Source organism: Aquila chrysaetos, chromosome 1 (genome assembly GCF_900496995.4).
Source record: "Aquila chrysaetos chrysaetos chromosome 1, bAquChr1.4, whole genome shotgun sequence".
Taxonomy (NCBI): Eukaryota; Metazoa; Chordata; class Aves; order Accipitriformes; family Accipitridae; genus Aquila; species Aquila chrysaetos.
In genome coordinates, this window is record NC_044004.1 from 65,874,046 (window position 1) to 65,885,870 (window position 11,825).

The following is an 11,825-nucleotide window of genomic DNA, read 5'->3' on the forward strand; positions in this document are numbered from 1 at the left end:
TGTACAGCCAGATTTTATTTACATCCTAAAATCACTTTGCATTTTCCCACATGCTGTCACTAAGAGACGTTGGTGTCACATAAAATCTTGTGCTTACAGTCTTGAGAGCTTGACACAAGTTTGCTTGTACTACACAGGACCAGCAGAGCAGCTTCACTTGTTGAAGCTTCTATGGAGGTTGAAGTCATTTAAGGATAATCAAAACTTACATTGTAGGATAATCTCATTTGCATATTTTCAGAAACAAGAATGTTTTCACCAGCTTTTATAAATAAACAGTATAAAACAGCTATGGTTATGTAGTACTTACACTTTAGCTGGACTAAAATATCAGTATTTATATTAATTTCAACTACCTGTTTTCTAAAGGCTCTTCTACATTTTTTAAGTCTTTTCATTTCCACAGATTTCCAAACACTATCCCTATGAAGAGCAGAACTCCTACAGTACGATTTGAAGCAAATTTCTTCCAACAGTCTCCAGGTTTGTCTATGTCCAAAGTGTAAATCTGCAAAAGCACAGTATAACATTCTAGCATTATTATTCTACAGACTCATAAATATTTGACACATCACAAACAGACACAGAACTTCAAAAACTGAATCTCAAATTCCGAAGTCTACCCTCACCGCCACAATAAACAGGAATACTCTGTGCTTACAAAGGATTTTTTGCATAACTGGCATCTATAGTTACCTGACAGATTTATTCAACATACAGCAGAAAAGTCAAGGGTTATATATGAACATGATTCCCGGACCCTCTCAATGAAGGATGGTATAAACAGCCCGGATACTGGTGGGACTGGTTTGACATTTAAAAATGCAAAGTTATCTGGGCATGTAAATAAGTCTTTTTGAGATTTTCCTCAGTAGGTAGCCAGGGAACTTTAAATAAAAATAAAACCCCCCAAACCTGCCTGCACCTTTAAATCTCTGCTGCAAGGTGTTGCTCCGTGCTTCAATAGAGACAAGGCACTGGAGAGCCAGCAGTGAACCAGGCTAACTGGAATTCACAGGAAGGTGCCCGGCCCTGCCTAGTCACACAGGACTGGTTTAGTCCAGTTGCTCTTAGCCATGTTTGTTCAACTCTCTTGCAAAAAAAAGAACCAGGACACCTGCAACAACAGCTAGAAGCAAGGCTTGCCCAGCTTGGCAGCTATCTGCTGTGAGTCACAACTAAAGGTGAAAAAAAAACACACAGTGCAGCAAGAGCAAAGTTACTGAAAAATATTCCTGGAAACAAAACCTGGTGCAAAAGTCTTGAGAAGGATGACAAGAAAAAATGTTAAGCAAAACAAGTGAAAGGATTAATAAAAAAGTACACCCCAAAATCTCAAACCTTGCAATTCAGCCTCTGAAGAAGTCAGAACGTATTCAACTAAAAGAAGTGAAACCTTCCCTGGGATACTTGTTCCTCTGCCATTTGCAGTTGTACAGAGGTGACAGGGCTGGTTTCTGATCAAATAATCTGAAATGCTGTCCACAAGCTTCTAAGACACAATGTTATCCACACCCTTGAAAACCTGTCAGGCCCTCAAGCACAGGGAGCTGAAAACACTGAACTGACAAATAAAACCTAACAGCAGCCAAGGCATGAGATACACCTTCGGAAATGCAAAGCAAATAAAAGATGTTATTTTTCTATCAGTGAACTTCCCGAATGGGATAGAAGTTTGACATCTTCATGACCCAAATTCCCCTGTCTCAGGCACAAATTCAATGAATTAAGGAAAACCTACTCCTCATACGTCTTACTCAGCTTTCTAAACTCAGGTAGTTAAGCACACATTCAGAAATCTTGAGCAAGAAGATAAGCATGAGAATGTTTAAGCAGAACTAATATTAAAATAATCATTCAAAAAGAAGCTACTCTGTGGTACACACAACAATGCTGCTCTTGTGACTTTAGCAGCCTACAGAATTGTTCTGCACTCTTCATGACTTAGATTCAGTAGGGCGGCATTCTCACTTACGAGAACCCTCCCTGCAGCAAAGTCATTTCCATTTGTGCCAAAACTACAAAGTAAAGGCCTCTCTGACAATTCAAACTGTAAACGATTATGTAGTGGAATGTAGTATTCTTTCCCTCATAGATTTCCAAGCACAATTACTATGAAGAGCAGTGGCTGACAAGTACCAGATTACATCATCACAAGAATTCTCTTGCTCAGAGGTATGTTTAATATCCATCACCTGCATGCGCTCCTCCCATTAAAGTGTAACATGAGTCTAATGTGTTTTAAAAAGTTTCACATTAACCACAGACTTAACTTCTCCAACTCTCAATGGTTTTACTACTTGCAATGCACAAACCTCTTTGCTATCACTCACCTATCAAGACCAGCAATTAATTTTCACATAGACTGACTTGTCACTACAAGACTGGGCAACACAGTTGTTAGGATTCAGAAAGAACAGGGTTACAAGATCCTATCTGCTTCCTTTACTGACAAAGCTATTTTCTTTCTTTCTGTTATTCATTAAAATTTCTAAACTCATACAACTACAAGACTGAACTGGATTGTTCTCTGCTGTAAAAAGAACTGTGAATTAGAACTGTCAATTGCTATAAAATTATAATATTAACATCTGCTGCAGATGAAGTGTACAAGCCACAGAAAATTTTGTTATACTCTCAGATCGCAGACTGAAGCTCCAGACCACAATACAGAATAATTATTTAGATGTAAAATTAACCATCTCTAAGAGACAGAACACAAAACATTCATTTTCACATAGCTACTGTACAGCATGTTATTAAAAAAAAAAAAGCCTGCATGTGTCCTTGATACTGTAGACAATACAATTTTTTAAAAGAGGTGAACGATAATAATATATATCAATTGTAGTCTCAGATCATATGTGCTGAGCAAGAGCTGCATCAGAACAGTAAAAACTGCACAATCTTGCAGGACATTGAGGTGGATCTAGCTGCAGCTGCTACTGGAAGCAAGATTCCCTTGAGATCACAGCTTAACACAAAGCAGTTCTTTTGTTTAGGAACAGACTGAAAAACAATGCTCTACAATCTGTGGACTGCTGGAGCTCTGTTCAAATGAAAGGTCTGCAAAAGGTACTTAAGAGAAGCAAGCTTACTGTCAGAAGACTTCAGTTCTCTTTACAGGTATTGGTTTTTTAGGTAGTTGGTGAATTGATGGGAGTTGAAAAGCACTCTGATTTCTTATCAAGAACTTCCACATGGAAAAAGTATAAATAAATCCATCAAACCTGGTGTGCTAGGTGAGCCCCTACAGCAGCCACAGCGGAGTAATACGGGAATGTCTGGTTACAATTCATTCCTGCTATGCACAAACTCAGGAGCATTGCAAGGCTGAAGCCACTGAGCCACTGCTTCGTGTCCTCCTTGAACTGTAATGCTGTTGACTTCACACCGATAATGATGTCATCCCTCTTATCCTAGAATGAAGGGATAAATTAGCAAAAAAATCCACAATCCAACTGCCACTTCGTAAGGAAAATAAGAAGGGAGGCCTTGCTTAAGTTTCCAATGCTTCTTACGGGGAACCCAATTTAGGAGCATTTTTAGGTCCCTACATTAAAATTTAAATTAGAAGGTTGGTCCTTAGACTTGCTTTAGCAGCCAAGAGCTAATACCAACATCAAAGTTATTTACACAATGCCAGTGCGTAGGCACACAAAGTGCATTATACTTCCAGCTTTCTACCTGATACATAAAACATTTGCAAACAGCAATAAAAAGTGCAAGGGCTGAGGTTTCTTTGGTGCTGTTTTAGCTCAGCTGAGCATGAAGAACTGCAACAGGTTAGTACTGCTGTTTGACAACAAAGTTGTAAATTAAACACACAAACATACACAGATAACTAAAACTTCCCACTGTTACTCTACCTGATGTGCGTAAATGGTATCGTATACCAGCGTCCACATTACGCCAGCTAAGTACAAGGGCAAACACACAGACCACTCACATGACCCTTTGATGGCAGACCAGCCAAGAAGGGCTCCCCAATTAAATGTAAGTCCTAAAAACATCAAGAGAGTAAAAAAAAAGAAAAGAAGTTACAAGATTTCCAGGAGCAATCTAAATTACATGTATAGAATTAAATATTATTTGTTCTAGCCTGTATTATAACAGCAGCTCTTTGTACAATACTGGCATCTCTATTTTTCTACCACTTATTTTCAGGCAGGTAATAAATACAAGTAATTTGACATTAAATACTCTGGACATACAAGGATAAATACGTATAGCCATGCATTTCTCCCCAGTTTAAATTTTACTTCACTAGCATAGGGAAACATTTGCACAGAACTATTCCAGTGTACTCAAACAACGGGTCTAAAGTTAAAACGCTTAGATGTTAGTATAACAAAAGATGTCAGTATAACTGACTGCAAGAGTGCACAGCAGCCAGGTATGGTACTTCAAGGCTGAAAATGACAATTTTGGTTGAAAAAGCTGAAGGCAGCTGGAATGCGAAGGCCAAGATACAAAGACACATTTTAGTAGCTCAAACTGAAATATAAGCCCCATCAGTGTCTGCATAGGAGTTATTTTAGAGGCTAAAGACTGAAATGCAGGACAAATGCATGTTTAAGAAAGGTTTCGAGATAACCCCAAAACTAAAGCCAATTCTCAAATGACAAATATTTATTTTCTCCCTCCCTTCCTCCCTCCCCTCACTCTGTCAAAATAAGGAACTGCTTTTTAACAAAAAAACCCAGACATTAACTCTTATATGTGTTATAAATTGTTTAAGAAGCTTCTGGCACAACAGAACTTTGTCTATAAGGTATTTTTACTTTAATTTAAAGTTATAAAAAAATCCGATTGCTGAAAACACCCCAAAAACTCAATCTGAAGAAAAAAACAGTAATAAATATTTCCAGCTCACCCAAAACTAACTGTGGCCAATATGTTATTCTCTTCATCAGGGGGTAGGTTATCACAAGAGGCAAAGAGGTTGTTCCCAGAACAATACTGGAAAAAGTACCAAGAGGTTTATTGTTTGCCAGTCTGAAGATCATAAGATACAGCACAGCGTTACAGGAGCTGTACGTAGTACTGAACTAATTCTTTTACTTTCAAATACAATTCCACAACTAATAACCTCCTCCCTCTGCCCCCAACACCTTTTCTGCTGAAAATCCCTGTGCTTAACTCTGGACCTGGAATCAAAGTTTAAAAAAAAAAAGATAACTTATACGTCACCTATAGTAATTCAGAGACAGAAGCACACAGAGTGCCAAGCTAAGCTGTCCCCCAAGAAAAATGAAGGCCTGAAAAATAGAGATATCTCCAGCTGCCAGGGGCCTACTTGCTGTCCTTGCAACCTAAAAATGAACAGAATAATGTTAATATAAAATCCAACATAACACATTCCAATATATCTTAAAACTAAAAGCCACACCATTGGCATATAAGCAGAAAAATAAACAGGTCACAGAATGTATGAGACGGGGTTCCTTCAATGATAAAAACCTAGCATATAATCACAGACAAAAGCTGTATTTCTAAGCAGCAGTGCTTATAATAGAAGCATGCAGGCTTTAAAAACTAGAGCAGAAATAAAGTGCCACTTGTGTGCAGAGGCGGATTAGAAACACTGTAGACATCTTATATATGAATTTTATTACCTTGGGGGGGGGGGGGAATCAGACTTAAAAAGTTGTGAGCTAACTATCCCAATTTCAAGCAGCACTTCTGTGCTTAAATGCTTTGAAGTGATTACCATGTAAAATATTGTAAACATGCAGGGCTTCTCTAGCACACCTAACCATTTTTAATAACCATGAAAGGACAATTAATTTAAGCCTAGTTGTGATACAATGGAGTTTAGAAACTCTGTCTGGAACAAGAAATCACACAAGGCAAACTGAAGGAAGAAACAAATATCAGAAAAAAGTTAAACTGAAATGTATGGCGAGTAACTTGCCAAAGGTGATGATTGCCAAAAGAAAAAAAAAAAGACAAAAGTTTTGCATGTTGATGAAAATGGTATAAAGTCTATTCAAAGAGGTTTGAAAGCCAACTTTTTACAGAAAACTATGTATGTATAAAGTGTTCCACAAATGCTTTAATAATGTGAATTTAAATAAGCTCTTTTAGTTTGTTCTTCCCCCACATCAGGTTACGTTGAATGTCAAATACTGTTTTTGCACTTTAAACATGCGCTTAAGATATCTGTGACCAATTCCACTGCACATCATAACCAAACATGGGGTGTTTCATTTAAAGACAAGAAAAGCAAACATTTACCAAATAATCAGTAACATAAAATCTAAAACCCCAAATCACCATCACCAACACAAGCCAACATCCTGCTATTGACCTGGCCTGTATCACACTTGTTTTGAAGATACCCTTTTAAGATATGTAACAGTGAGCTGCAATGGGAATTTGTAAAACTTTAGATCTAACCACATGACATTAATGCATAAATGAATTCACTATACTGAAAATTCCACCCTTCTAATCACACACCCCACCCTGTCAAATATTTTTAGCATATGTAGTTGTTAATAACCTCCAAACCCTAAACCACCCAAAGCTGCCACAAAACCTGTACTGATTCATTGCCTTCCCAACAGCACAAATATAACAGTGCTGTAAGAAGAACTTAACATATCGGATTGGCTTGTTATCTTGCCTCTTGCCAGCGCCAAAACCCAAACCCCAAAAACAGAGGAACAATGTAGGAACAGAAAACAGGACAAGCAAACAGTGACGCATCACTAGGATACTCCCCTCCAAGCCTGTACGTTTGCACATTTCAACATCTGACACTAAGCACTGCCTTTTGCTTATTTCCCTCTTCTGAACAAAAGGGAGATGAAGAATACAACATAATAGAAGAGGATTGGTTCAGGGTTGAGCATGATAGTCTTAACAGCCCTTCTCATGAAGAAATTAACAATACTCAAGGAAACCCTGCTCCTGAAAATTAAAAAAATAAAAAAAGTCATTCTTGGGTAGATCATAACTAGCAAGTGCCGCAAAAAAGTGTTTTTTATTTTGTTCTGTCACGCAAAACAAAGTTAAAAAATAATCTTGATCAAGTACTACCTACAGCTGACAAGAAGATATATTTTATCTTACACAGAGCTAAGTACTCTAGAAGACTTACAACAGTCCTAGACAGAGAAATGTTACACAAAATAAAATGCTTTCTACTATTGTAGGAGGAAACATAGACAAATTAATTGCATACATCTCGGACAGAAACACAGAGGAATTTCTGAACCTGGAGCCCTATGCCTGCACTCAGCAAGGGATCACTGGTGATGCTGGAGATGATTGGACGTGTAATTGGTTAATTAACCAGCAATTCGCTTCCCTAGGTCTTTGCAAGCCCACGGGGCGCGCTCTACCTTTTTGTCATAGCCGCGATCCCACATGTCATTGATCGTGCAGCCGGCTCCGCGCATGAGCACGGCTCCGATGCCGAACAGGGACAGCATGTGCCAGTCCGGGAGGCATCCCGGCTCGGCAGCCAAGCCAACGCTCCACGTGCACGGCAGGTACAGCAGCCACGTCCCTGAGGGAAGACAAAATCCGCGAGTGGGGTGAGGGAGGAAACGAGGAGCGGGCGGCCGCGGGACGGCACGACAGCTCGCTGCCGAGTAAACGGCGTTCTCTTTGGCAAGATCCTCTGCCCGAAGCAAGTCCGCGTGTGGCCGGGGCGGGGTGCTGCGGCCGCCGGCACAGGACCCCCCCCCCTCCCCTCCACACCGCCGCTCCCCGGCCGCCCGTCGGGGCCGCCACTAGCGGCGCGGCGCGCCCCGACCCGCGGCGGCCGCCGCAGCCCCACGCTTCGCCATGGCTGCCGCCCCGCCATAGTTACCGCGTCACCATGGCTGCCGCGTCGCCATGGCTAGGGCGCCACCCCCCCCCCGCCCCGCTCACCGGCGGGCTGGTGCAGCCGCATGAGGCGCAGGTAGGGCCGCAGGGGGCCCGGCGCGGCGCGCACCAGCTCGGCCGCCGAAAAGCTGAGCGGCCGCGGGAGTCCCGGCGGGGCGGAGGGGCGGCGCAGCGGCGGGGCGGCGGCGAAGGGCAGGCGGGCAACACAGAGGCTGGGGGCGCCCCGACTGAGCAGCGCCAGGAGCGCCGCCATCTTGCCACCGCGCTTCCGGCGTGGTGGTGTCACGCGGCGCCACGCATGCGCAGCGCCCTCGTCTTACCAGTCCGAGGGAGCGGGGACGGGTCTGAGGTGGGCCGGGGCCGGGCGTGAGCGTCGCCGCTCCGACAGGCTTGGCGTCTGCTGCCTGGGGCCTCACTCCTGGGAATCGAAACTGCTGCTCAGGCCGGGCGGAGCCCGCCCCGGCGGCGCTGAAGCAGCCGTGACCCCGTAGGCCGCGGGGCCCGGCAGGTATCAGGAAGAATCGGCCTGCCGTGGTCCTGGCACGGATATTGAGGACCGTAGCCAAGGCACGGGGTGTGAGGGAGGCTGGACCTTTGCCTGCCGTCGGCTTCGAGCAGTGAATACTGACAGAACACCCGAGGGGGACCAGCAGCGGATCAACAGGATGCACAAATTGAATAAATTTTGTAATCTTTAGTTACTTTACCTCAGCACCTCACTAAAATCATGTGTTCTGTTTTTACTACTAAATTTCTTCAAAATCTTCCGTGCTATTTGCTGAAATTCCATAGGTGACTATGTCATCAAACATGTCATCATCAAGACATAAGTGTTCATCTCCCAAAACCTTTCCAGACTTTAGTTAATAAAAATTTCTGATTTCATGTATGGCTTTTGGATATCTGTCCTTATTCACTCAGTTCTCCCACAATCTTATGTGAATTATTGCATAAACCGGGGAGGGAGGGGAGCTTTGGACAGAGCCATAAAAACTTTGTCTTGCATGGCATGGTTTCAGTGATAAAACGTCCGCAGATGTGCTGCTGAAAGATTCCTTGGAGAATTCGGTGTCCCTTAGTGTATAACTTCTGTCTCGTTCCACACTTCCTTCAGCTTGAACGACTGACACACTGACGAAAACCAAGGGAAACCATTTTGAACTTTAATTTCCCCAAATGTTAACTACCAGGAGGAAGTAAAAAACCAATGGGATAGAGAAGTGGCTTTCGTATCTTCCCATTCACTGTTTTAATGAGCAGTACTCCACAGCAGTAAAACGATTTGCACAGGACCATAAAAGAAACAGTTGCTCAACTCTGATGGAGTGTAACTAATGTGACCTTGGCTCTGTTTCATGCTGATGAGGTCAGTCATCATGGGCTTTATTCAGGTGCGGACCAGTGCCTAAGGTGTGTTTGACCAGTGCATCTTGGAGGGCAGCAAGCAAGTCCCGGCAATGCGCACCCACAGCCTTTCTGCCTGCTGTGTCTGTAGGAACTCCAATACTCTGATTTTCACTGAGTGGGAGCTCCTGTGCAGACACTGTGGGCGTTTGGTTTTTGGTTTTTTTATGTGTGTGATGTGGTGAGCAAACCCTGGACTTCCTGCAGACAATTTTTAAGGAGCTCATGAAAGTAAAGCAGAAAAGCAAACTTACTGTCACTAGATTTATATTCATTATAAGGTGGCCTGGCCCCTCACTGAAAAAAATCTAGAGCATAGCACATTTCAGACTTTGAAAAATCACCAAAAGCTATTAAGGCCCCACTGTCTTGTTTGACTCAAATCTAATTTGATGGTCAAATTGCCCTGATTCTAAGGAGATTATCAGTTTCTGTATTTTTGCATACATTAATGATCCCCTCTACAAAGGTCTCATGACACAACTTACTCCACCTTCCAGGAACTGATTTACAGTGAATCCAAGGTGAGTAATCCAAGCTCCAGAATCAAAAATGCAAAAGTAAACTGGGACTTGTGCAAGACAGAATCGTTGTTCCTGGTCTCAGATAAGTGTGTGTGTATGTGTATATATATTGACATTTAAGGTGGAGATGCCAAGGTTTACGACATTCACAGAGGACAAAAAGTCCTTAGAGATAAGGTGCCCATGGGGCAGGAGTTGCTGATGCAGATGGGTCCTGCAAGGGCAATGTTCACCTCTGGTTCTGACTGTACCTGTCTTGGCGCACTGCGATCTAGTATCTCATTTCCTACGCTCCTCTCCCTCCTGCTTTCCTTGTACAGACCTAACAGTAGCTATCAGCTTAATAGACACTTTGTAAAGAGAAGTGATCTGCATGTGTGTAGAGCTTTTTAAGTTGAAAGCAGGTATGTGAGCTGTAAATCACACCTCTTACCACCCCACCATATGAAGAACCAGGCCTTGTGCTCAGAGAAGGAGACGTGGCTGGGAGGTAAAGCCAAAGCAACTGTCATTTGCACTCCTGTAACTGTCATTTGCACGTCCAGACATCCCTGTACCCCTCCTAGTAGTTCCTGCATGCCAGTCATCAGCCCACGAATTGTGTCTGAGTCAGTGGGGTGGAGGGCTTCTGAACTGGTCATCAACTACAGTGGAAACACACCGACCTGGCTATGATTTCTTTAATTTTTATTTACTTGGGTACTCTTGTTGAAAATCATAAAAAGCGCAGATGATATATGAAAATGTAGGAGAAAAGAAATGTAGGAGTCTTAAAAAAAAAAGGAAGATTGCCAAAAGCTGGTATAAATCACTTTAATTAAAATCTTCAAATACAAAAGTCATAAGCATTGGAATAAACAAAACTGTTAGAAAAGTTCTAAAAAGAAGCTACCAGGCAAACAATAACTTTCATGTCTTAGTTGTAACTTATATTATTATTATAATAATATATTATTAACTTTATGTTGACTGTATGTAAGACTTTCCACTCCATTTTACGCTCTGCGCTGTGGATACAAACACTCCCTCGACACACTGAACTTAAATATAACCTTTTTATTGTGCAATTTTCCATCACAGCTTCAAAAGTACATCTGTTTTTTAAAGTCTTCTCATTAAAAAATGTCCCCTCCCCCCCTGCCCTGTGTTGAAACCCCAGGTAGCTGGTAGCATCCTTTTAAAGCTTAAAAAGGGAAATAGAGTGGTGTGGTGGTGGCGTATCCCCCTACTGTGCTCAAAATATCGTAAGGCGATGCAAATAAACGTGTGGGAGACCACAGGTATTCTCTGAGGCATTTTGGCACGCTGCAGACTGGCAGCCTGTGTGCCAGAGCAAAGCAGCCAGTGGCAGACCGAACTGCATGCAGCAGGGCCCGCATGGGGACGGCATGGCTGGAGAGAAAAGCCACCACCAACACAGATTTCTGGCCAAAACGGCTGTTTCCCCAGGGGGGAGGGATGTCAGCCTGGCCTGGCAGGTTTGTCCCCAGGGTGCTCTAAGGCCCCTGATGTCCCTCTGGTGGTCAAGGGGTGGGTGGTTTGCTCAGTCTCTTTACTCTCCCATTTCCTGGAGGACAGAAGAGACCTGAGCGAGTTAGGGAGTGTAAAGCAGAGCTCCACCTGCAGCTATAGGTTCAGGGAAGTCCTTTCCAGCTGAACCACCTGCAGGGTGGTGAAGGTTGAGGAGTCGTGAGCCCTAACCGTGCAGCCCACTGACCACGGTGCTGGTGGCCTCCTCACCTTTCCTCCTGGGGATGAAGTGTGTGAGGGCAGAGGCAGACCACCCTGAAGGAACAGCCTGCACTTCCTGCATCAAAAACTTACCTTTGGAAAGCACGTGGCTACAGCTGCATCTTGCGACTGAACTCTCCTAGCTTGGGAAAAATGTGCGGTGCTGCCCCAAATCCCATGGAGGACCTGGGTTCTCGGCAAGGTGTTTTCCCCTGCAGGCACCCCGACCTCAGTTTGCTTTGTGTGTCCCCGCTTTCCACCCCGAAATGCCCTCAGCAACCACAACCCCTCCTCGGGCTTCCCCGCATGATGCAGTAAAATCAC

At 43.3% G+C, this 11,825-nt stretch overlaps 1 protein-coding gene across 1 annotated transcript; it reads right to left on the reverse strand.

Annotated features, from left to right (window-relative positions):
• Positions 1-8,134, reverse strand: COQ2 (coenzyme Q2, polyprenyltransferase). The gene is made up of 7 exons (XM_030008146.2): positions 7,888-8,134; positions 7,353-7,519; positions 5,194-5,315; positions 4,877-4,962; positions 3,870-4,003; positions 3,231-3,419; positions 1-508 (listed from the first exon to the last, which is right to left on the reverse strand). The coding sequence occupies exons 1-7, from the start codon at positions 8,093-8,095 to the stop codon at positions 395-397; spliced, it is 1,020 nt and encodes a 339-aa protein (XP_029864006.1). The 5' UTR covers positions 8,096-8,134; the 3' UTR covers positions 1-394.
• Between the last annotated feature and the right edge of the window lie 3,691 nt (positions 8,135-11,825).

Coding starts and splice junctions, on each gene's coding strand:
- COQ2 (XM_030008146.2), bottom strand. CDS start 8,095: ATGGCGGCGCTCCTGGCGCTGCTCAGTCGGGGCGCCCCCAGCCTCTGT. Junction 3,420..3,869: donor ATACCATTTACGCACATCAG/GTAGAGTAACAG, acceptor CCTTCATTCTAG/GATAAGAGGGATGACATCAT. Junction 509..3,230: donor GGGCTCACCTAGCACACCAG/GTTTGATGGATT, acceptor GTGCTTTTGCAG/ATTTACACTTTGGACATAGA.